This window comes from Pleurodeles waltl, chromosome 6 (assembly GCF_031143425.1).
Source record: "Pleurodeles waltl isolate 20211129_DDA chromosome 6, aPleWal1.hap1.20221129, whole genome shotgun sequence".
Taxonomy (NCBI): Eukaryota; Metazoa; Chordata; class Amphibia; order Caudata; family Salamandridae; genus Pleurodeles; species Pleurodeles waltl.
This window is the reverse complement of record NC_090445.1, coordinates 660,333,424-660,360,177: the sequence shown is the minus strand read 5'-3', so window position 1 is coordinate 660,360,177 and position 26,754 is coordinate 660,333,424. Positions and strand designations below refer to the sequence as shown.

Genomic DNA, 26,754 nt, shown 5'->3' with positions numbered 1-26,754 from the left:
AAAAACTTTGATTGATTGATTGGTAGGCCTGCTAGGCGTGAAAATGTGCACTCCCTCTAGGGGCTAAATATATGGTTACACTGCATTATGTTTTGAAATTCTGTTTTCATGTGGTGTGCTCTCTAGGAGCTGACAATATGTTTTCATGACCATGTTTCCTACAAATGTTAGTTTTATAATAGTGCCCCCTAGGGGCTGTTCTGAGCATTACAGTCAATAAAATACAATATTTGCTGCACCCGGAAGCTCGCCCCATAATGCTTTGCGGGGCATTACTTTTACATTTTTGCCCATAATACACTGAACAACGTGCTCTTTCGGTCTAGATCACCTCGGGGTACCCACACCAGGTTGGGAAGGTACCCAAAATAATAATAGAAACAATACAATAAATAATAGCAATATTTTCATTTTTTGCTGCAGATAGAGGAAGAAGGTAAACGGAAGTGCTTTGGTTATATGCAGGGCCACTTTAATTATGTGGCAGAGAGGACCAAATTATGTGGCGAGGTTTACCAATTTATGTGGCAAGAAAGGTCCAGTTATCAATTTACAATGCCAGTAGCTCTAATGCGAGCAAATGCGAGACCTGTTCCATTGCAAACACTTGTTCTTTATTATCACCTATAAGAGGACCTCAAAATATATAACTTTGGATGTGCTGTGCAAACCTTCTCCTGCGTTTGATTTAATAAAATACAACTTTGTTCCTGTATAATAGAAACCCCGGCCACATAACTGACTTGCCTCTTAGTTCACTATTGGCACTGTTGTCAGTGTAGGAGGAAAAATTAATGTTTCCAAATACATATTTTAAAATAAATCACTTTAAAAACATACTTCTCAGTGCATAGATATAACCTGATATACTAAAGTGAAATGGTTTTGAAATACACTTTTTTAATTTTAAAGAAACCTTACCTTATTTTTACACTTTCTATGCAAGATGCCTTTGAAAATGAATATGCTTCTAAAACTAAGTGGTGCAGGACAACCTACTTACTTCCTTCCCTTAACTTCAATTAACCATTAAATAAAGGCTCGTCTAACAGCTTTTTAATGTTCGTGCTGAATCGAATGAACATCAGCCCAGTGCTGTTGTTGGTCAGGGGCCATATTTAAAGGTCAACAGGGCTGCATACTGCCCCGGTCTTTACTTCGTTTATCCCTGGTCTAATACATAACTTAGTGGTTGCACAACCTTTTCGCCCAAGCTGCTGCTTGCTTGCTCCACTGATGTAATTTCTGTCCACTACCACTAGACTTCTAGCTGTAGATTCCTTACCTTAGAATTATCCCCAGGCATCAGACTGAATCTGATTTTTTTTCTGTGAGGTGTACCCGTGCGTGCCTGCATCCCCGTCCCCTTTCTCATCCCTGTCTCAGATACAGAGCCGGATGGGCTTTGTTCGACATAGACTGTGGAAAGACCACTCAGTCCTTTGGGCTAGCACTTGGGGACGACTGGGAGGGCAATTGGACCCTGATGAATACCAGCCCCTAGGTGCCACGAGGACACCTGGTGTGAGGATTTGGTGGATGCCAGTGTATTGGATACCTCCCCAGATACTGTTTTGGTTTCTCCTCCTACAGTGGTTATGGAGGAAGGAGCCTTTTTTCCCCGCCCCCTCACCCCCCAGCAACTGCAGCCTCCAAGCCCCTTTAGTTTGCCCTCCTTCCATTAGCGTCACCCATTGGATGTCACGATCTGACATCACGTGCACCACTGGAGATCAATAACATCGGACCACTGGGTTCTCCAGATAGTCCAAAGGGACCATTCCCTCCTCTTTGTGACTACTCCTCTATCCATGCCACATGTAGGAAGCTGGCCGAGTGGGTGGTGGACACCTATGGTGTTACACCTTATACTGGGTACAGCCAAACCCCAGTTAGATAGTGTTACAGTACCTAGACAGCCAGGGCTCTCTAGGGTAGCAATGGTGAGCAGACATGACTTATCTAGAAGGTATGTGAGCACTTGCTATACCACAGTTCTCTTCCAGGGGATCCTCATCAATAGTCATAAACATTGAATATTCCCGCCCTTGTGCGGGGACCCCGGCGCATATATAAAATACACATATATAAAGTATGAAATAAGCACGATAAATATATATAGCATTTTTAGTAGACAAATTTTCATACTAAACTCATATATACGTGTGTAAAACAGCAATGCAGACTTTAATCATAAACAGGCTAAAATGCTTTATTTCTATGGAGTTTTTTTAATTTTTTTTAATTGTTCTCAAAATTACAATAAGAGAAAAAATATCTACTAAAACCACACCACTGAGCCCAGGGAAATCAGCAGTAGTAATCATCAGAGAAAAAAGATAAAAAACTACATTGAAAAACACTAGAGCATTCTTAGCCAATAGGCTGCATGCAGGTTAACACAGGAGAACCATAAAAACTTTGGCACCGTGCCTTTAAGACCCTGAGCACCTCCAGTATCCCACCATGCCTCAGGGGTGAAGGAGAGGTGACAGTTGGTTCACAGTTAGGTCAGTTCTTTTTTCCGGCTTCTTCTGAGAGGATCCTGGAGCATTGAGCTCTCAGTTTTTCTGAGTTTTTCTCAGAAAAATACTTTAGAACAGCGTTTTTTCCTACTTTACTCGACATCTAACATCATTGTCTGAGTTTGGACGTTTTTTCCGGACAGAAAAATGCCTTCCCTTTTTGTGAAATGCCCTTCCTGTGGGAAGAAGGCCCAGTCAGATCCACACACTCTCTGTATTGTGTGCTTGCCTCAGAGTCACTGCCCTGACACTTGCAGACACTGCAAGAACATGTCAAAGAGGACTCTGAAGGACAGGGAAAAGATCAGGCTTCATGGGCTTCACGAGAGGCAGAAAACATCATCCTCTTCGCTTCCCAGGCAGCCAACAAGCCACTCTCAGGAGAGACAGGCTAGATCGACGTCAGCAGGTAGGAAGATACCTGTTTGTTCCCCGTCGACGTCGCTGCCACCATCTGACCGCCATAGATCGCCGTCGACGGCGACCCGACCGACGTTGAAGGATACGGCATCGAGAGAACATGGCCACCGCAGGGGCATATCTCCGTCGACGGCAACCCGCTGATCAACGTCGAGCCATCACCGGCGTGCCCATTCGACGCCGAAGGCCTCGCACCCCTCGACGTCAAGAAAGGCGACGTCGAAATCGCCCCAGCAGCGAGAGCGAGGACATCCTTCGTCGGCTGCCCACCGCTCGACGTCGAGGCACACGACGGTGAGCAGGTCGCGGTCCAGAGATCGCCGTTCGACGTCAAGACACTCAACGTCGAGACGGGAACAACCGGCGGCTCTCCCTTCGACGTCATTACGGCTGTCGAGTTCGCAGGTTTTACCTGTCTTGCAGGGAGCAGAACGTCGTCCGCCAGCAGATAAGACCACTCCATCTCCAGTGGTCTCCATAAGAAGTGGTTCATCTCGGTCGAGAGCGGCATCGTCGGGGCATGTCTCACCCATCAATTTGTCACCAAGATGGTTGGAGAGCCTTAACAGACCAACGGCCTCCCCGGATTCGCAGTATTCAAGGATGTACTCTCCTACTGCCCCTCTCCCGAGAACACCATCACCGACCGCGCGGACAGGACGGGCTCGTTCTCCTTCTCGCCAGCCGACCACGAGGCCTAGGCGCTCTGTTACAGCATCTCGCAGCAGGTCACGTTCCCAGCGACGATCTAGGTCACGATCAAGACACAGAAGGTCGCCCTCTTGGTCATCGTCCGGGTCATCCGTCAGACGATACTCCCCCACCTTAACAGATTCTCCACCATCTAGGGTTTCACGGGTGGACGACATCACTACTTTTAATGAGGTGCTTGTCAGGGGAGTACAGAAGTTAAACATAGAGGTTCCAGAACCATCAACCTCCTCATCAGTCATATTTGAGACTCTACAACATAGAGCGGTTTCGAAAAAGCTAGTGCCTGGTTTGTTGCAGCCAACCATGGACACCTTTTTAGCGCCAGCCACCCTCAAATCTGCTCCTGCTAGGATTTTGAAAAAATATAAAGCGCCTGAACAAGATCCTTTATTTCTCAGAATGGATCCGCCGCCGGACTCAGTCATATTGGCCGCAGCCTGAAAAACTCACTGAGTGGCATCATCCTCCACGGTTCCACCGGACAAAGAGAGCGGACATCTAGACTCTCTGGGGAGAAAAATGTGCAGCATGGCGGCATCTATGATGAAGGTCTCCAGCGCGTCTGCACTCCTAGGCAGATATGACCGTTCACTGTGGGACTCTCTGAAGACGTTCACAGAAAAATTACCTAGAGAGGACAGGCAGGACTTCCAAGAGATCCTTCAAGAGGGATGTCTGGCCTCCAACCAGGTCATCAGCGCAGCGGCAGATGGGGCAGACTTAGCTGCACATGGATACGCACATGGGATTTGTGCAAGAAGGTCTTCCTGGTTGAGACTGATAGGATTAAAACAGGAAGCACAACAGCGTATCCTAAATCTTCCGTTTAACGGGAACTCGCTGTTTGGTACCCATAGGGACGAAGAAATGGCGCGCATGAAGGCAGAAGTGGACACCATGAGGGCAGTAGGCCTGGAGAGGAAGAAAGACTTCAGGCGAAGGTATCAGCCTTATGACAGGCGCCCTTTCCAGCAGAGGGTTCAAACCCCTCACTGGTCCCAGAGGCCACAGCAGAGGCAGGGACACCCGCTTTTTCAGTCTCGTAAGGCCACGAGGGAACGAGGGTCAAGTAGACCACAACAGTCCACACCCAAAGCGCCGGCCAAACAATGAAGACTCGCTTCCCTCAACACTGTGCACCACTCCGGTGGGGGGAAGTATCACAGACTTTATTCACGAGTGGCATGCTATCACAAAAGACAAATGGGTGCTCAACATTGTCGAGAATGGCTACTCTCTTCTTTTCCGGCAACCTCCACCGCATTTGCCACCAGCCAAATGCAATCCGTCTCACGTCAGCCTATTGCACAAAGAAGCTCTCGCCCTTTTACGAAAGAAGGCAATAGAAAGAGTTCCACTCGCGCACAGAGGGAAGGGAGTTTACTCCCGTTATTTTCTGGGAGAGAAAAAAGGCCGAGAGGGCGTTTTCAGATCAATTCTGGACTTACGGCTACTGAACAAGTAAATAAAAAAGCAAAAGTTCAAGATGCTGGCTCTTCACCAGATTTTCCCTCAGCTACATCAGGGAGACTGGATGTGCTCCATCGACCTGCAGGATGCATACTTTCACATCCAGATAGTTCCCAAACATTGGAAATTCCTGCGCTTTCGGATAGCCTCACAGCACTATCAGTTCAAGGTACTACCATTCGGCCTGAAATCTGCCCCCGCGTTTTCTCGAAATGCGTGGCAGTGGTAGTGGCACATCTACGAAAACAAAAAATCTTCATTTACCCATACCTAGACGACTGGCTACTGAAAGCCTCCTCTCCGGAGCAGGCGAGAACCCATCAGGACATTGTGCTCAAGGTTTTCGAGTCTCTAGGTCTTCAAGTCAACTACCAAAAGTCCACCTTGATTCCAACGCAGAACCTCCACTTCCTGGGAGCAATACTAGACACAAAGCTCCAAAGAGTGTATCCTTCGGAGGAACGACTATTATCAATAAAGAAAAAGTGTCAAGACCTGTTAAAATCCGACGCACCTACGGCCCGTCAGGTGACATCTTTGCTGGGTTCCATGGCATCATGCATTTTCATTGTCCCGAATGCCAGGCTACATATGAGGCCTCTCCAAGAGGCGTTGGAAAACAACTGGAGCCAAAGGACAGGTCGCTGGGAGGACAGAGTGCGGCTGCCGATAGTAGCACGTCAGTCATTGCAATGGTGGATGCACAGACCTCACCTGTCAGTAGGGGCTCCGTTTCACCAGGTAATTCCATCCGACACTCTGGTAACTGATGCGTCTCTTCAGGGATGGGGGGCTCATCTAGGTCCCCTTCAAGCTCGGCCTGTGGTCCGACAACGAAAGGAAGTACCACATCAATCTGCTGGAGCTCAGAGCGGTCCATCTGGCTCTCAAGTCTTTTGCTCCATCGATTCAGGGGAAATCTCTCCTAATACAAACGGACAATACAACCACAATGTATTATTTGAGCAGACAAGGGGGAACGAGATCCCCACCCCTATCTCGGGAGTCCCAAACAATCTGGCATTGGCTTCTGGCCAGAGGGATGCCGCTTACAGCGGTTCACCTACCAGGTCAACAAAACGTAGAAGCAGATTTCCTGAGCAGACACCTAGAGGACGCCCACAATTGGGTCCTACACGGCAAAGTCGTCGAAGACATCTTCGCTCAATGGGGTCGGCCTCAATTGGATCTCTTCGCAGACGAAGTAAACAAAAAATGCCCAGACTTCGCGTCCAGGTTCTACCGTCCGGGATCTCGAGGGAATGCCGTGTTGATCGACTGGTCAGGGATATTTCTCTACACTTTTCCACCGATTTCCCCCTCATACCGGCAGTGATCAACAAACTTTACAGATCCAGCACCAGAATGATTCTCATAGCTCCGCAATGGCCCCGTCAGTTCTGGTACACAGATCTCCTCAACTTATCGGAACAACCTCACAGGAGGCTGCCATGCAGACCGGATCTTCTGAGCAGGATGGAGGGCAGGATATTGCACCCCAACCTACCCTCTCTGAGCTTGACAGCATGGCTCCTGAATTCCTGCAGTATGGGCACCTAGGGCTCTTGCAGGAGTGCATGAACATCTTGAAGGAGTCCAGACGACCTTCCATGCGGCGTTCTTACGCGTTTAAGTGGAAGAGGTTCTACATATGGTGCTGTCAGCAAAGTCAGAATCCCATACGGGCTCAGGAGGAGGTCATACTGTCTTACTTACTCCATCTGGCAAAATCCGGTCTGCAGGTATCATCTATTAAGGTACATTTATCTGCCATTGCAGCCTATCGTAAATCACCTTCTCAGGAATCCTTCTTTACAAAACCAGTAGTCAAGGATTTCTTAGAAGGTTTGAAAAATGTTTTTCCGCCCATTCGGAAACCCTCCCCTCCATGGGAGCTGAACATAGTACTGTCAAAACTTATGGGCCCTCCTTTCGAACCTATACACAAAGCCTCTTTGCAACACCTTACGTGGAAGACAGCTTTTTTGGTAGCCATTACTTCCGCAAGGAGGGTCAGTGAAATTCAGGCTTTGTCCTCCAAAGAACCGTACACAGTCTTTCACGACAATAGAGTAGTTCTGCGAACTCACCCATCATTCCTACCGAAGGTGGTGTCAGAATTCCACATCAATCAGACTATTTCTCTACCAACTTTCTTCCCGAATCCGGACACTCCGGCGGAGAAAGCGTTGCACTCCCTAGATCTGAAAAGAGTGCTAAAACTTTATTTGGATAAAACAAAGTTGATTAGACAATCCAACCACTTGTTCATAAATTATGGTCATTTGAGAACAGGAGAGGCAGCATCTAAACGAACCATATCAAGATGGATAGTTTCTTGTATTGTTAATGCGTACCAGTTGGCTAACAAACAACTACTTGCTAGACCTAAAGCGCATTCCACAAGAGGAAAAGCGGCTACTGCTGCCCTCCTTAATAATGTTCCAATATCTGAAATTTGTAAGGCTGCTACATGGAAGTCTGTACATACATTTACTAGACATTACTGTTTGGACTCAGATGCAAGAGCAGACGCCCAAGTGGGGCAAGCCTCTCTGAGAAATTTGTTTGCATGATACATATCTATTCCTGCACTTCTATTGGACAGTCCGCAGAGTCAAGGGATGGGCTTGCTAATCTATTCAATGTTTATGACTATTGATGAGGATCCCCTGGAAGAGAAGGATAAGTTACTTACCTGTAAATCCTAGTTCTCTTCCACTGGTATCCTCATCAAAGTCATAAACAACCCACCCTCCTCCCCAGACGCACGTCTCCTAGAAGTGCAGGACACACTATCTTTCGAATCGGCTACACAGCTTGTCACCGTAAAAAAGTACTGACCTAACTGTGAACCAACTGTCACCTCTCCTTCACCCCTGAGGCATGGTGGGATACTGGAGGTGCTCAGGGTCTTGAAGGTACGGTGCCAAAGTTTTTATGGTTCTCCTGTGTTAACCTGCATGCAGCCTATTGGCTAAGAATGCTCTAGTGTTTTTCAATGTAGTTTTTTGTCTTTTTTTCTCTGATTACTACTGCTGATTTCCCTGGGCTCAGTGGTGTGGTTTTAGTAGATATTTTTTCTCTTATTGTAATTTTGAGAACAATTTAAAAAAAAAATTAAAAAAAATCCATAGAAATAAAGCATTTTAGCCTGTTTATGATTATAGTCTGCATTGCTGTTTTACACACGTATATATGAGTTTAGTATGAAAATTTGTCCACTAAAAATGCTATATATATTTTTCGTGCTTATTTCATACTTTATATATGTGTATTTTATATATGCTTCGGGGTCCCCGCACAAGGGCGGGAATATTCAATGTTTATGACTTTGATGAGGATACCCCTGGAAGAGAACTAGGATTTACAGGTAAGTAACTTATCCTAGTCGCATAGTAAGTTATCACACATGAAAGGAACCACACAGTGTTTAAAAAATAAAGGTACTTTATTATAGGCACACCAAACCAGACTACCATTGGCATATCTCCCTTTGGAGGTATGCACACACAAGGTATACACAGGTAAGTACTCTGGGGGAGCACAAATTCACAAGGGCTCTATAGGGGGGCCAAACCAGATACTAAAAAAAAAAAAAAAAATGGAATGCGAACGGTCAACACCCCACCTCACAACTCCCCACCAGAGTGTATGGAGTAGTTAGATAAGTGCTGGGAGAGAGTGGAACCTCAAAAGTTAAGTACCTAGAAGATCCCCAGCGGCCGGGTGCAGAGCACTAAGTTACTCTGTTTTCCCATAGGCTGACATGGGGACATTGCAGTTGGAGAATGCCGGACCAGTGCACCCCAAGGGCGGATTCCTGGTGATTAGGACCTTCAAAGAAGGGGACAGAGTCAAGTCCACGCAGGAGTGTCTAGGTGGGGCAGGAGCCAATGCCCACCCTTCTGTAGCTGTAGATCCAGGAGCTAGCTGTAGAGAAGTCCCTGAAATCACCTGCAAGCTGTTCCTCAATGGTTGCCTGATTGCAGATGGTCAGTGGTCAGGATGGCCACCAACAACCAGCACAAGCAAATGCAAGAGGAGATGTTGGACATTTTGTAGAGCGGTGGAAGACCAGTAATGTTCTTGGGACTCGACCCTTGAAGGGGAGTCCGGACTGACCTTCAGAAAACAGGAGAGCCAGCAGAAGCAGTCAGACACCAACAAGCAACCAACTGGCATCAGACACAGTAAGTAGCAGTGAGGCCCAGTCAACACACCTGAGTCGTCGCCCCACGTCTCTGGGGCAGCAGAGTGAAGACAGTCCTTGCAGAGGTAGAGTCCTGGGGGCCGGGGTTCCTTGGAGCCTGAAGATCCCCCGAACCATGAGTCAACAAGCCTTAGTTGGTGCAACAGTCGCGGTGCACAGGGATTCTGTCCCAGTGGTGCACATAGGTTCCGTCCCAGTGGCTGCAGCAAAGGCCATCTGTCACCCAAGTTGCTCAGAAAACAAGGGGGACCCGGAGAGGACCTCAGAACCACCACATCCCACACTCCAGGGCAGAGTCCTTATTGCTTCTTGGATGCAAACAGAGTCCTTGTGACCCTGGAGGATGCATAGCAACAGAGGTTGCAGAAATGTTGCAGGAGATTGGTAAACAATGTTGCAGTGGAAGCCCTCACAGCTGGATACACTCTTGTTTCAGTTCCAAAAGCAGACCAACAATGGTTCTGGAGGCCAGGAACAGAAGAGATCTGGCAGAGAGTTCTTTGTAGAGTCTTGCTCGACAAATCTGAGGACCCACCTTCGGGGGAGCCCCCAAGTAGCCCTAAAAAAGTTCTCTCTGTAGTGACCCACCTATCAGAAGGGGTCTGGGACGTCATCTACCTAGCCTAACCAGTCAGGTATTCCAAGGGGCCTCCACCTACCTTCTTTCCAGGATGGCTGTATTCACCTGGCAGAGCTCTGTGCACCTCCCTAAGGGAGGAGCTGGTCAGGGGGGTGGTCGCTCCCCCGTCCTCTAGTGGTTTTGTGTCAGAGCGGAAACTGGAGGTTCCTGAACTGGTGCAAACCAGATTATGCAAGGATGGCACCAAACGTTCCCTTCAAAGTAGTCTGGTGGCGCTCAGAGGCCATCCCAGCCGTGAGTTACCTATTTCAAAGGGAGAGATAGTCACAACTCTCTTTTGCAGGAAATCCTTTGTTCTGCCCTCTCCTGCTTGAGGTAGGATCAGCAGCAGGAGGGCAGAACAGTGTCTGGAGTTGACAGCAGCGAGGGATGTCAGCCAGACCCAGGAGGCTGTACAAGCAGAACTGGTGGATCATCTGAGGTACCCCCAGAGTACATGGGATCATGCAGCTAGCACTGGAATCGGTATAGTTATATGATTCCAACATGTTTGTTACCAAACATGCTTAGGTTTGGAGAAACCATTATGTAGCTGGACCACTCTTGTTGACCAGTGTCCACTACATACCTTAAGATTGCTTTCCCGCATGTACAAAGCCCAGGGAATGAAGTCTGGATTTTGAAGGGGCAAATGCAGGATTACCATCACAATTATGGACATGCCCCCCTGCCCTTGGGCTGAAGGGCCTACCTGAGGGGTGACTTAGTGTCCAAGTGCAGTGACCGCGATATAAAGCAAGCCTTATATCGGAAGTGAAAGGTGCATGAACCATTTCAAGCAGGCTGCAATGGCAGGCCTGCAGACAGTTTGCATTGGCTACCATGGGTGGCATAATACATGCTGCAGCCCATGAGAGTCCCCTAGTGTACCAGTGCCCTTGGTACCTAAGTACGATATACTTGGGACTTACATGGTTGCACCAGTATGCCGATTGTGGGTGTAAACGTTTACCAGCAACCAAATTTAGAGGAGAGAACACAGACATTGGGTTCTGATTAACAAGATCCCAGTGTACTACAGTCTAAACACATCGAAACCAGGCAAAAAGTGGGGGTTACTCTGTCAAAAAGATGCTACTTTCCTACAGGAACTACATCCTATTTTCAGCTTCTTAAAATGGGACTTGATGCGTTTTTACATTTTGTTTCATAGGTAATTCAGCGCTGTTATTTTCATGTCTTTGTCTTATCCCACACTATTTATCTCAGTGTAAAGTAATACTGTTCATTTTTGTGAGGCTGATGAGAAAGTTGGGAAATAATCTCTTTTGGCCTAAAATTAACATTAATTTTCTTATTCTCCTTATGCGTTGAGTGGGGGTTAGTTGTTGCATTATTTTGGTTCAACTGGGCCAGTGTCAAAAGGAATTTACCTTTAATTTAATTTAATTTAATTTAATGTAAGGTAAGGTTAGGCTTACGTTTGTTGCAGTGATGCAGAGGGAGCTAAAAAACTGTAGGTCAGGGATTATATTCACCAGTTAAACACTACATTCCTGGAAGCTGTGGAGGTGGTGTACCTTGTGAAAAAGTTTGCCATGCTCGTGTTACTTAGTGACCTTCATTTTCCCCTTCAGATCCAGTTGTTGCTTCTCTAGCCCAAGATATCTTCAAGGAGCTGGCGCAGATAGAAGGTTGCCAAGGACCCATGCAGATGAGGCTCATCCCGACTCTTGTCAGCATTATGCATGCTCCTGTGGATAAGATTCCACCTGGACTTTGCTCCGTGAGTACCATGTTGTTGTAAAGTCGAGGCGCTAAAACATGAATTATGGATGAATAAATAGACTTTCAGTGGTTAGAAAGATTTTGGTGTGGGACATTTGGATGTAGTAAGGATGTGCTTGTAATCAGTTATCAGGTCACTGCCCTCATAACAATCGAAGTGTGTAGTGCTCTTTGCTCCTCCGTACCTTCTCCCTTCCTGTAGACTTCTGGGTTCGGCAGGGTTGGCATTGTTGGCCCCTCTTTGTGCATGTTGCTCTGAGTGCTGTGGTCGGAGTCGTAGCCATGATCAAGCCATCACAGGCTACTTTTAACAAGATCACTTTGTCAATCTTCGTCAATCTGTTCTCCACATCTTATTGCCCCCTTCTTTGTTTATGAAATATGCAGTAAAAGAACTTTAAAGTCTATTTTCAAAGCCATTTGGGTAATGAAAACTTGCAGATGATGGGTAGCATTTCAGTATTTTTTTTTATGACACCAATTGAAATTGACTTCTTAGTGGCAAAGTTGATTTTGCAGAATACCCTGTATTATGGCATTTTCAAACTGAAAAAAATAATGGGCAAAAGGTGCTCCTATACAATTACTGTAGTAAAAATTGAAATTTTCACTGTAATTATTCTGGATGTTTCCCTCACCCATATCCCATAGACGTCTAGCTGGAAAAAACTATATATATTTCCTGTTTTGTGCAGCATTCAATTGCACCTTTAATCTACCAGTTTGTTGTATGATCAACATTTACCCATCTGTGGCAAGTAAAAAAATGAGTGAACTGCATAGATTAATTTTGAGCAGTTTGATGGTTCACTATGAAATTAATTCCCTGGGTGATTTGAGGCAGATCATGCAATTGCTAGATATTCTGACTAATTCCATTGTTGGACAGTGTAATTATTTTTCCTGAATTAATCACATGGCAGCCAACAAGCTCACCACTGTAACTATACCGCCATCCTGAAGGACTACTGAGATTTATTTATTTTAAACACTTTTAGCAAAGCTGTAAGCCAGACCAATGGTGCTGTTGATTACATCCCTTCTGTAAACTATTACACACATGCTCCTGCTTTTTTACTTTCCTCTAAGAGCGGTGGAGAATATGGAAAAGTAGTGCGCTCTAGATTCAGGTGCTTTGCTTTCACAATACACTCCACCTTCAGATTCCTTGCTGTAGGAAGTTGGCTCTGTATGTGCTATTTCAAAGTAAGGAATAGCATGCACAGAGTCCCAAGGGTTCCCCTTAGAGGTAAGATAGTGGCAAAAAGAGATGATTCTAATGCTCTATTTTGTGGTAGTGTGGTCGAGCAGTAGGCTTATCAGAGGGTAGTGATAAGCATTTGTTGTACACACACAGGCAATAAATGGGGAACCCACACTCAAAGACAATTCCAGGCCAATAGGTTTTTATATAGAAAAATATATTTTCTTAGTTTATTTTAAGAACCACAGGTTCAAGATTTACAAACAATACTTTAAATGAAAGGTATTTCACTTAGGAACTTTGAATTAGCAAAATAGCATGTACAGTTTTCACACAATGGCAATAAGCTATTTTAAAACTGGACACAGTGCAATATTCAACAGTTCCTGGGGGAGGTAAGTGTTTTGCAGGTAAGTAAACCACCTACAGGGTTCAAAGTTGGGTCTAAGGTAACCCACCGTTGGGGGTTCAGGGCAACCCCAAAGTTACCACACCAGCAGCTCAGGGCCGGTCAGGTGCAGAGGTCAAAGTGGTGCCCAAAACACATAGGCTTCAATGGAGAAGGGGGTGCCCCGGTTCCAGTCTGCCAGCAGGTAAGTACCCGCGTCTTTGGAGGGCTGACCAGGGGGGTGTTGTAGGGCACCGGGGGGGACACAAGTCAGCACAAAAAGTACACCCTCAGCGGCACGGGGGCGGCCGGGTGCAGAGTGCAAACAGGCGTTGGGTTTGCAATGTAGTTCAATAGGAGACCCAGGGGTCTCTTCAGCGAAGCAGGCAGGGAAGGGAGAGGGCCACCTGGGGGTCGCTCCTGCACTGGAGGTCAGATCCTTCAGGTCCTGGGGGCTGCGGGTGCAGTGTCCTTACCAGGCATCGGGCTCTTAGAAGCAGGCAGTCACGGTCAGGGGGAGCCTCTGGATTCCCTCTGCAGGCGTCGCTGTGGGGGTTCTGGGGGGTCAACTCTGGCTACTCATGGGCTCGCAGTCGCCGGGGAGTCCTCCCTGTAGTCCTCCCTGTAGTGTTGTTTCTCCACAAGTCGAGCCGGAGGCGTCGGGTGCAGAGTGCAAAGTCTCACGCTTCCGGGGGGAAACGTTTGTTCTTTAAAAGTTGCTTCTTTGTTGCAAAGATGTTTCTTCTTTGGAGCAGAGCCGCTGTCCTCGGTAGATCTTTGTCCTTTTAGATGCAGGGTAGTCTTCTGAGGCTTCAGAGGTCGCTGGACCCTGTGGAACGCGTCGCTGTTGCAGTTTCTCTTGAAGTGGGGAGACAGGCCGGTAGAGCTGGGGCCAAAGCAGTTGGTTTCTCTGTCTTCTCTGCAGGGCTTTCAGGTCAGCAGTCCTTCTTCGTCTTAGGTTGTAGGAATCTAGTTTCCTAGGTTCTGGGGAGCCCCTAAATACTGAATTTAGGGGTGTGTTTAGGTCTGGGAGGGCAGTAGCCAATGGCTACTGTCCTTGAGGGTGGCTACACCCTCTTTGTGCCTCCTCCCTGAGGGGAAGGGGGCACACCCCTAATCCTATTGGGGGAATCCTCCATCTGCAAGATGGAGGATTTCTAAAAGTCAGAGTCACCTCAGCTCAGGACACCTTAGGGGTTGTCCTGACTGGTCAGTGACTCCTCCTTGTTTTTCTCATTATCTCCCCTGGACTTACTGCCAAACGTGGGTGCTGTGTCCAGGGGGCGGGCATCTCCACTAGCTGGAGTGCCCTGGGGCATTGTAACACGAAGCTCACTGCTAGGTGTTACAGTTCCTGCAGGGGGGAGGTGTGAAGCACCTCCACCCAGAGCAGGCTTTGTTTCTGTCCTCAGAGAGCACAAAGGCTCTCACCGCATGGGGTCAGAAACTCGTCTCTCAGCAGCAGGCTGGCACAGACCAGTCAGTCCTGCACTGAACAATTGGGTAAAATACAGGGGGCATCTGTAAGATGCCCTCTGTGTGCATTTTTTAATAAATCCAACACTGGCATCAGTGTGGGTTTGTTATTCTGAGAAGTTTGATACCAAACTTCCCGGTATTCAGTGTAGCCATTATGGAGCTGTGGAGTTTGTTTTTGACAGACTCCCAGACCATATACTCTTATGGCTACCCTGCACTTAAAATGTCTAAGGTTTTGCGTAGACACTGTAGGGGCATAGTGCTCATGCACCCATGCCCTCACCTGTGGTATAGTGCACCCTGCCTTAGGGCTGTAAGGCCTGCTAGAGGGGTGACTTACCTACGCCACAGGCAGTGTGAGGTTGGCATGGCACCCTGAGGGGTGTGCCATGTCTACTTAGTCATTTTCTCCCCACCAGCACACACAAGCTGGCAAGCAGTGTGTCTGTGCTGAGTGAGGTGTCCCTAGGGTGGCATAAGACATGCTGCAGCCCTTAGAGACCTTCCCAGGCATCAGGGCCCTTGGTACCAGGGGTACCAGTTACAAGGGACTTACCTGCGTGCCAGGGTTGTGCCAATTGTGGAGACAATGGTACATTTTAGGTGAAAGAACACTGGTGCTGGGGCCTGGTTAGCAGGGTCCCAGCACACTTCTCAGTCAAGTCAGCATCAGTATCAGGCAAAAAGTGGGGGGTAATTGATTTTTGCACTGTCCACTTTTATGCCATTTTCGCCAAAACTGTACATGCTATTGTGATTATTCAAAGTTCCTAGAATACCCGAGTGAAATACCTTTCATTTGAAGTATTACTTGTAAATCTTGAACCTGTGGTTCTTAAAATAAACTAAAAAAATATATTTTTCTATATAAAAACCTATTGGCCTGGAATTGTCTTTGAGTGTGTGTTCCTCATTTATTGCCTGTGTGTGTACAACAAATGCTTAACACTACCCTCTGATAAGCCTACTGCTCGACCACACTACCACAAAATAGAGCATGAGAATGATCTCTTTTTGCCACTATCTTACCTCTAAGGGGAACCCTTGGACTCTGTGCACACTATTTCTTACTTTGAAATAGTATATACAGAGCCAACTTCCTACAGTGCTCATCTGTGGAAGGTAGATTTTGTACACTTGCCTATACGAACATTGTAACATTTTACCTTTTTATTGCAGTACTATAAGACCGGAGGGCTGGCACAAGAGTTAGTGGGGTAAAGGAGATTAATTGGATGTGCACCTTTCTTTCATCATCAAGGAATGCGTTTTTGGTGTTTCAAATATTGAATGGTAGGAATAGTCATTCATCTTTTGTTTTTCTCTCTTCAGACTTCAATCGACATCTTGACAACTGTGGTGAGACACACCAAACCTCCCTTGTCTGAACTATTGATTTGTCAGGCATTTCCTGCGGTAGCACAGTGCACTCTTCACACAGATGACAATGCCACCATGCAGGTAATCCTTAGCATTGACTTTTTCTGGGATATTAGTGTTAAATGAGTGTGATAACTGAAGGAGCTAAGCGAGAAATTACATGTTGTAACATGCTTTTGTTACACATTGACTGACGTCTTGGCCCTGTGACCGTTAAAGGAAATGAACACACAAGGGCTATTAAAAGTGTCTTACAACAGTGACATTGTATTTGTCTTTTACCTCTGTCTGAAAATGTGACCTCGATACTATTGTCCTCTTTGTTAGTTATCTAGAGAACTATTCTCTTCCTAGTGCAGTAAGCTTCAAAGACAATAGTAGCTCCATGGTTGTAACAAGAGTTGGATGGTCACCAAACTCCTTCTCCCCGACAAACGATGTGGATATTACATGCGTGAGTGAGCACCAGGGCAGCAGAGCCTTGGGTGTTTTTTTCTTTAACCATGTCAAAATGTAGTGCCCATGCTTAATAACTGACATTATTTTAATTATTATTATTTTTTTGTTTTACTTGGCCTTTCGTATAAATTGATCAGAATCCTACATGCAGTGTCAGAAGACTTTACAAGGAGTGCGTTTCTTAGAGTCTAGCAGTCATAAAGTGGTGTTATAATTATAAATCAGGTTAGTTTTGATAGATGATGTGCACAACATATCTGTAGGAGGTACTATACATATTAAACATTAATGCAAAAGTTTTATGAGTTTTATGCCTGCATTTTTCTCCATTGTGAATAATATAGTCTTCATACTGGATGTCGGGTGCTTGTTTTATGAAATGAGCTTTAATAAAGTGAGTCTTATGTATAATGAGCCAATTTGTATTGTAAATTAGAGCATAAAGCACGTCCTTGAGGGAAATACATTTATATCACTTAGGTGTTAAAGCTGAAGACGAGAACAGTACCACAGAACTCAACAGGTAGATTCATGGAATCCGGTATGTGCATCTGTAAAGTCCATTAGTACAATAATATCCAAGGCAGAAAACTTTATTCAGTGTTGGAGCAGTCCAAAGTACATTTCTATAGTACAAGTAATACAGCTTCAATGTTGATAAACTCCAAATGTGTTCCCATACAACAAACAAATCAGCCAATGGGTGTTTCAAGAAAAGTGAGATAAATAGTAACCAAACAATGAAGTATGCCAAACTATCATAATCAACAGAGCTGGCACTACGGTACAAAAGTGTGGAAGAATTGCAGCACAGTTCATGTGCAAAACCCTCAAGAGTGTGAGGTTCAGTCTAATTATTGCAAACTTATCAGTGCAAGGGAAACACCTCTTTGGACCAAAATAAATAATCTGACCTTGGTATTGTGTTGAAGAAGGGAGAAGAGGGAAACAAAATATGCAAAAGGAAGGTTTATGAGGAAGTATTAAGGAAACCTTTATGTTGAACAGAACTATGACATGATCCTATTTCATCCAATTGAACTTAAACAGTGTATCATTCTTTAAGAAAAACATGTAGTTCTCTGCCCGTATTCAAACCTACGCCTACCGCTCATAAATGAATGATCCATCTAGTTTTCAATTTCCTCAGTAGTAGAGTACGATTGCCTCCTCATGGTCCAGTCTCTGCTATTGTATTGCACTTGGTACAGGCAGGCACAGGGGGTAGCTATAGGAGCCAAATTTTCTCCATCACATGCAAAAATAATTATGGGTTACTTTGAAAAGGAGCATCTATGGGCACGTCTCCCCCCAACCCATCCCCCCCACCACCCCCAATTTGACTAAACTTATATATTGATGATATGTTAATCAGTAATGACCATAACTTGAGTTTTACTATTCATACCAACCCCAGGGAGATTGTTTCCCAGACTTCCCTCCACTAAGACGATTTACGCCTGCTGTTGAAAACACTTTGTATGTTATTGTACAGAAAGATCTATTGATCCACTTTCTGCTTTGCTTTCTGACATCCTTCTCTTTATCTTATCCCTTGCTCAACAGGGTTCTGCCTTGGGCACTCTCAAAGGATATCTTTCTGCCTTATCGGCGTTCCTGCAGCTGCTCAATCAGCCTTCATTATTATTCAAATATCCAATTGTTAATAGATTTCTTACAGGGCTTGTACATATGTATCCTCCTATGGCATTAGTCATGCCTCAGTGGGACCTAAATATGGTCCTCACTTTTCTTATGTGTGCTCCCTTTGAGCCACTGCACAACTGCCCCCTCCAGCTGCTCCATCAAGACAGCCTTCTTTGTGGCAATAACATCTGCCAGGAGGGTGAGTGCGATGCAGGCTCTCTCATCTAAGCCAACGTATCTCACCATGTTCCCGGACAAGGTGGTATTCAGACTCGTGCCTCTTTCCTCCCCAAGCTGGTGACCCCATTTCACCTGGGTCAAAAAATCACCTTGCCCACCTTTTTTGCTCCACTGCATCCCTCTAAGGAAGAAGAGCAACTTCAACGACTGGACACAAAAAGAGCATTGGTGTTATACCTTCACTGCACAATAGAGTTCTGGGTTGATGACCAACTGTTTGTGTGGTAAGTGGGAGCAAAGAAAGGTTGAGTAGGGCAGAAACGAACCATTTTGACCTCGGTAGTTCTCTGCATTAAGATCTGCTAAGCAATGGCCAAGAAGCAGCCTCCTGAGGGCTTGAGGGCTAATTCCACCAGGGGCAAGGCTGCTACCACTGCTCTAGCACAAGGTGTTCCAGTCCTGGGTATCTGTTAAGCAGCTCTGAGGATATCATTGCACATGGTTGCAAGATATTACTGCCTGGACAATCAGGTCCGTAGAGACAGACACTTTGCCCGTTTGGTCCTGCAGGACTTTTTATTGTAAAGATCCGTCTGTAGCCCACCGCCAGGCGGTTATGGCTTGGGTATCTATTCTAAGGTAAGGAATCTGCAGCAAGAAGTCTATCAGATGAACAAGTTACTTACCTTTGGTAACGCATTGTCTGGTAGAGACTCTATCTAGCTGCAGACTCCTTACACCCACCCATTCCTCCCTGCTCTGCAGACACATCTAATAGAGTCAGGGACTGTCCCTTTCAGAGCCCCAGTTTTTGCACAGACAAACTGTTTGTTCTTTCCATGGCTCTGCGCTTCTGGTGTGGAAGTTTGTGGAAAAGGAACTGACGTACACGCACCTGGGGAGTGCCTTTATAGGCGACTGTGACATCACAAACAGCTCTGATGATGCCAACGACACCATGCAGATCCTAACGCCGCCGTTCGATGGGGCAGCCAAGGGTATTGCTCTGCAAAAGTTCCCGATTCCAATCTAACGCCTGGAAATTCTAAAGTGAGGAACCTGCAGCTAGATGGAGTCTCTACCAGATAATGCATTACCGAAGGTAAGTAACTTGTTAAGTCTGAATGTGTTTTTGAATCTGAGTGTCGACCTTCAGCAGTGCTTAGTGTTTTTTGGAGTGCTTCTGCAAGAAACTTGAGTTCTAAAATAGGTAGTCTGGTATTCAGATGGATTGTCTTGCACATGAAAATACTGTTTTGTAGGGAAAGGAAGGTTCAAGTGGAAGCCATTGTTGTAATGTTCAAACGTGAAATTCTCTAAATGTATTTATATTGGCGGACATGTGGGCTGCAGCCTCAAGTGGCAGTGCTAGATGTGATTTGTACAAGCCAAACACAGATTTATTTCCCTTGTTGACTAAGGTTTGGAATGTTGCATTCCTGCTTGCTTAAGGAAGCATGGCTCAAGATTATTTAATAGTTTTAATTGTAATTAGAAATTTTAGCTACCCTATTGACTGAAAAGGTAGTAATTTACTGAACTGAAGCCAAGTGACAACAGAGGTCACAGTCTTTGAAAGAATACCCATGTCTGTGAGTTAATTAGTCCAATTTGTGGCCAGTAACTGGTTTTATTATGGGAAAGCAGGAGGAATGCTGACTACTGTGAGCTTAGCATCTCATTCATATTGTTCAACCAGGATTGAATTTTATTGAGGGAGGGCATTAGACATTGAGTATTTTAAAGCAATCAATTCTAAAAGATCTCGGCATCCTTCCCATTCTGAAGAAGGGAAGTGCCATGGTGTCAGTGTGTTATCCAGGAATCCCATGTAAAGGCTGGAGCAGCAAGGACCAGAGCCTTCAGGCGTTTTAGAAGGAACATTGTTCGGGTATAATAATAGCTGCTTCATTTAATGTATTGTGATCTTGGTGAAACAGGATTTTAACCATGTGAACGCTGTTGCACCAACAGCCTACTCTTATTTAGGGTTTTAAGGAGAATGTTGTGAACAGCAGTTCCCAAGGCTGATTATTTAAGAAGGATTAAGAGACAGCAGTGGACTTCGTTGGCGATGCGTAGGGTATCTTCAGTAATTTTGAGAGGAAAAGTTTTAGTGCTTCAGATGGAATAGAACAGACTGAATTACTCCTTAGTAATACTTTTTGTAAGTGTGCTCATTTAGTTTGTGGTGCATCTTGAAGATAAGAAGGCCTGTGATATGCCTATAGTCGTCTAGAGATTTGGGATCTGCATCAGGCAAGGAGGGGGCAAACCTGTCCACCCCTAAGAGACTGCTACTGAGAACTTTGATTCAAGAATGAGTGTGTGATGCTTGTCATAATGTAGAAAGGTTGTCTGTATATTGTGCCAGAGATTAGGAATGGGAGTCTTTAAAGAAATAGGATAATTTAGATTTGGCAGTTGCCTTTGTTAATGTAGTCAGTGAGTTAGGGGTGTAGCCAGATTTTTTAAATTAAGTTTATTTTGCCTCTGGGCAGTGAGTGACTGCTTGGTAATTTATCCTCTTCAAATGTTTTTATATTTTTTATACAAATGGAGTTCTGACTTGTTGATTTCAATTTCTAGAAGTGTTAGTGTAGCAGACTCTTTAAATTGGTTGTGGAGGATTTGGAATGGTTCCCTGGGGTAGCTGGTTGGTCACTTTTGCTTTGTTTTGAGAAAGGATGCCTTTGACCAGTAGAAGGTTTGATTGCCATACTTTCTATTAGTTGAAAGTGCACCCCGGCCTCCTTTTAGGGGCTCTAAAAGTTTTCTGCGGGCTCTTTACATTGGTTTTTTAACCAGTTAACAGATTGTTTGGATGTCTTGAGTTAAAGTTGTGGTGTGGGCATGCTTGTCCATTATGTTGGATAGCTCATTGTAATACATGGGATTCTGTAATCTTTGTATAAGCCTCAGTCACTAATTTCTTTATAATTGGTGACTTGTGACTCACTAGGTCAACAATTATAAAGAAAAGATATCAGAATTTGACCATTGTAAGGCTATTACAGTTGAGTACCGACATCACAATGTCTGCTGCCAGAACCAGCAGCTCGGGTGAAAGGCAGGCCAGATCTCGAAGCATAATTAAAGCAGGTGCCTAAAGTAAAAAAAAAAAAAAAAGCAACTTTTCTTTCTTCTGCTCTATTTTAATAGCTTACAATGCCAAGCAGAGAGAATGTTTATCTTTTGCACTCCTTAGATAGAGAAAAAGCTGGAATCCTTCTGCATGTTTGTACACATTCCAAGCTACTGCAGTTTTGTATACTGACTTATACTAAACTGTTTCTAATATCTATTTGCATCAAATATCGAACAGGTTTTTGGTGTGTTTCATTTTGCACTGGAGGTTTTATTTTTGTTCATGTTCAAAAACATATGCACTCTTTCATTTGAAAGAGCTACGCACCAAAGTTTTGAATGGTTTGTGAGGAAAAATGATGAAGAGACCATGTTTTATATGGGATAAAGTACCCCTTTGACGTGCAAGGATATTGCCCGTCACCGCTGGAGTTCCATAACCTTATGAAAGAACTCATCCTTTGGCCTTATTCATCTATATGATTGTGGAACTCCTTGGTGACTTGCAAAATCCTTATGTAGAGAGTTTTTGCAACCATTAGTCCTGTTGAGAAAGATTCACTGGGTAGATAATGGTTTTTAGAGCCATGTGGTATAGCTGTTTGTCTCTGGAGTTTGCCTGTTCAACATCAGGTAGAGTATATGTGGGCTGTAAAGAGTTCATGGTGTATGGCTTTTCTGACATGTTAAGTGTGCTATGGTTCGAAGTTTGTATGAGATTTCTTGGCAATGATAATTTCTAGTGTGGCATCCTTAAAATTAGTGAGTAGGCTTCATCAATATATATCCGGATGTGTAGGGTAGGAATTGAAGGGAGATGTGTGACTCTTTTTCCTTTACTCCTCTAGAGGTTGAAGACTTCCATGAATGTTTGCTCTCAAGGCATTTGGAGTTTGGTCAGTCATATAACCAAAGAAGTCTTCCATGAAGGTTTTTTGTTATATGGTGGCCTGCAGATGATTAAAAAAAAAAAAAAAAAAGTGATGGGAGGAGTACTTGCAAATCTAAACTCAGTCAGTCGCTTATGGTAGAATTCCTACCCATTGTTTTGCACCCACTGTAAATAAAGACATGTCCTACAGGAATCAGTACTGAACCTGCTCTTCATGGGAACAGTCCATCATGAACTACCATTCGAGGGCTGCTCCAGAAGCCACCAAGAGCAACCCCAGTCCATTTTTGGCCTACTTGGGCCTAGTGAGTAAGGTATAGCTTTCATTCAATGGCACAGTGAGTAAGGGACCCGTATCTGATACATATCCCTGGCCATGTAGGTCATTACATTTCCAGTGGTTAGATTAGATACAGGCATTTCCCTTCATTTTTTGTGTGTGTTTGCTCTAATGCCAAAAGTGGCCAAGGGTGTTCCCCGACGTGGGCCTTGAGCTCATGTGGAACTAAGGTGCACCTGACTGATGAGGCCAAACTATGCCATAACCAATCTTGGGTTGCTTAAGTTCTGATTCAGAGAGGACGTGGCTTGCTAGTTTGCATTGGACTGTTCTTATTAGAGCAGGACCAAGACTGATTAGCATATGGCTGTATCTAATCTGTGGTTGTATAGTGGACAAATAACAAAACGATGATTTGGAATGCTACCCCAAGCAAATACTATTGGTCAGACTAATCTCATAGAGACTTTTTGTTGCAGGTTCCTTACCTTAGAAATTCCCCCAGGCATCAGTCTGGATCCAGAGAGTTCTCTCGTGCAGTACCCCAGCCGTTGGCTGGTGTTGGTCGACTCTGCGTCCATCATTGGTGTCTTGTTCGCCAGATATGTTGCGGGTTGTATATAGGCACCACCCAGGCATGCTGTCGTCAGTTCTTTTCTTTCCGCGCCAGCCTACGTGCCACAGTCACTTTTTGACTGGCTTTTTGGACTTTTGTCAAAGTGTTTTGACATTCTGGTCTGTCAGGATGTCACAGAAGACCAGCTTCAAGCCCTGCGACTCCTGTCATCGGATTATGTTCTGTAGGAAGTTGGCTCTGTGTATACTATATCAAAAAGAGATATAGTATACACAGTCCAGGGGTTCCCCAGAGGTTTAACAGAGGCTAAAGTAGATAATACTAATGCTCTCTTTATGGTAGTGTGGTCAAGCAGTTAGGCTTATAAGGGGGTAGTGGGTAGTGCAAAGCGTTTGTTGTACACTCACAGGCGTGGAGAGGGGTATTCAGGTGGGGGTACCGTTGGGAGTCCAGAATCTATGTTGTGGTCAGGGGGTCCTCTGAATTTAGGCTGCAGGCATTGACGTGTTGGACAGGAGGGGTTAACCCACGGTGGACACAGATCAGAATCGCCTGGGAACCAGCTCTAGTTGGTTGGGCCTCCTGGACACAGGCCATAGGCAGTGAGCGCAGAGTGGGCAAGACTCACAGATCCAGTGTGGCTCTGGAGTCCTATGTTGGAGATTCTTTCTGGACAGGGCCACTGTCCGCTGGAGATCTTGGTTCTCTAGGGTGCAGGCAGTCCTCTTGAGGCTTTTAAGAGGTTGCTGGTCCTGCAAGATGCGTCACCTTTTTGTAGCAGGGCCCAGAAGCTGGGGGACAGGCCTGTAGGGCTGTGGCTAAATAAGTTGGTGTCTTCAGTCTTCTCTGGGGGATAGCTTAGCAGTCTTTCTTCTTGTCTTCTTCCTGAGGTTACCAGGACTGTTATGAGCTAGGTTCAGGGGAGCCCTTAAATCCTAGATTTGGGGGCACTATAGGGGTCCGAAGGCGGAGCCAATGGCTACTGACCCTGAGTGTGGCTACAAACCTAACCCTATTGATTCTTGTCCGCCAAACTAAGATGGATGATTCTGCAGGGAGGGGGGTGTCACCTCAGCTCTGGACTCCTCCTGCTTTCCCTAATTTTCCCGCCGGACTTGCCGCCAAAAGTGGGGTTTTGTCCGGTGGGCAGCTCCAATGGCTGGGGTGTCCTGGGGCACTGTAACAAGAGGCTTGAGCCTTTGGGGCTCACCGCCAGGTGTTAGTTCCTGCAGCGGGGAGATGTGAATCACCTCCACCCAGTGCAGGCTTTGTTTCTAGCCACAGAGAGCACAAAGGCCCTCACCCCATGTGGTCAGAAACTTGTCTGGAAATGGCAGGCTGCCACAGACCGGTCCGTCCTGCACTAGAAGTTTGGCTAAAATACAGGGGCAATCTCTAAGATGCCCTCTGGGTGAACAAATCAATGAATCCAACTCTGGCAGCAGTGTGGGTTTATTGTGCTGAGAAGTTTGATAGCAAACTTCCCAGTAATCAGTGAAGCCATTGTGGTGCTGTGGAGTTCATAATGACAAACTCCCAGACCATATACTCGATGGCTATGCTGTGCTTACAATGTCTAAGAATGGACTTAGACACTGTAGGGGCATAGTGCTCATGTAGTATAGTGCACCCTACCTTAGGGCTGTAAGGCCTGCTAGAAGGGTGACTTGCCTATGCCACAGGCAGTGGTTTGTCGGCATGGCACCCTGGGAGGGGTGCCATGTTGACTTAGCCTTTTTCTCCTCACCAGCACACACAAGCTGCAAAGGCAGTGTGTATGTGCTTGAGGAGGAGTACACCAGGGTGGCATAATACAAGCTGCAGCCCTTGGGGACCTTCCCTGGCTATAGGGCCCTTAGTAACATAGGTACCTTTTACAAGGGACTTATCTGGGTGTCAGGGGCGTGCCAATTGTGTGAACAAAGGTACAGATTTTGGGAAAGACCACTGGTGCTGGGGCCTGGTAAGCAGGGTCTCAGCACACTCTCAATCAAAGCTGGCATCAATATCATGCAAAAAGTTGGGGAGGGGTAAACATGCCAACAAGGGCACTTTCCTACACAACCCCCTCGCAAACGAAAGAGGATAATACTAACCTTTCCCAAGAGAGTCTTCATTATCTAAGTGGAAGAACCTGGAAAGTACAGCTGCATTGGCATGGGAAGTCCCAGGTCTGGGTTCCACTGAAATGTCAGTTCCCTGTAGGGATATGGACCACCTCAAAAGTTTAGTGTTCTCACCTTTCATTTACATAAGCCATCTGAGAGGTCTGTGGTCAGTTTGAAAAGTAAAGTGAGTATCGAATAAGTATGGTCTCTGCTTTTTCAGTGACCAAACCATTGCAAAGGCCTCCCTCTCAATGGCACTCCAATGCTGCTCCCTGGGAGATAACCTCTTGCTTATAAAAGCAACAGGCTGGTCAAGGCCATCCTCATTGGTTTCGGACAGGACTGCTCCTATGCCATGTTCGGAGGCATCTGTCTGCACAGTGAACTGCCTAGAATAATCTGGAGCTTTGAGAACTGGTGCTGAGCACCCTGCCTCCTTCAGGGGTCCAAAAGCCTTTTGACAGTCAAGAGATCAGTTTACCTTTTTGCACATTTTCTTTGAGGTCAATTCTGTGGGCTCCCTTCTGAGGCACATCTCTGTAAGCGAGGAGCGGGCATGGCAGGAGGACATACCATCTCCTTTGAGTTTTTCAGGGAACCCCATGATCATGCCATTCAATGTCTTGATGAATCTCTCAACAAGTCAATTTATTTGTGGATGTTATGGTGTGGTGAATTTGTAAGTCACCCCACACTCATTCCACATGTGTTTCAGGTAAGCTGATATGAAGTTTGTACCTCTGTCAGAAACCACCTCCTTAAGAAACCCCACTGTGTTAAAATACCAATCGGTGAGATCTGTTTAGCTTTCTGGTTGCACAAGCCCTTTCAAAAGCTGTGAACCATTTGGTGATATCACCTTTTTCATATGATGAGGCAATCCCTTTGCGGATTCTTAGGCTATCAGTATTCTCTGACCGTATTTATATTGCTGCCACCATTGATGGGTGCTAAGCCCATTTCTGCTCTCTCCCTTTCTATAGCTAGGAGCTGTTGCTCCAAAACTAATCTTTTGGCCATCCTTGCTAAATGGAGGTCCTCTTCATTGAGGCTGCCCTCAATGTTCCCAGAGGAGCTGGACTCCCCTGTGGAAGATCCAGATCCTGTGAGTACTATCTTTGGAGATAAAGATGTTGGGACCCTGATCTCCCTAGTTAGGTGAGGAGTGGTAAGTTCATCCTCCTCATCTCTAATATCTTCCCTGTCTGAGGGGAGGTCTTCTTCTTCAGTAGGGTGGTCCCTGGTGTACTCTGCCAAGAGCTCCTGGAGCTTGACCTTGGTAGGTTGGAACCTGTTCTAATCTTTTTCAGCTTGCAGGACCTTAAATCTCCCATCCCTAGATGGAGGTAAAGGGTGAGGTTGA

General features: G+C 45.6%; 1 protein-coding gene across 1 annotated transcript in view; it reads left to right on the top strand.

Annotated features, from left to right (window-relative positions):
- The window catches only part of IPO9 (importin 9), a 567,644-nt gene that overhangs the window by 192,243 nt on the left and 348,647 nt on the right, over window positions 1-26,754 (top strand). Inside the window, exons 16-17 of the mRNA XM_069239031.1 lie at window positions 11,560-11,708; window positions 16,114-16,242. Coding sequence (XP_069095132.1) covers window positions 11,560-11,708; window positions 16,114-16,242 — 278 coding nt within the window. The remainder of the gene's footprint in view (window positions 1-11,559; window positions 11,709-16,113; window positions 16,243-26,754) is intronic.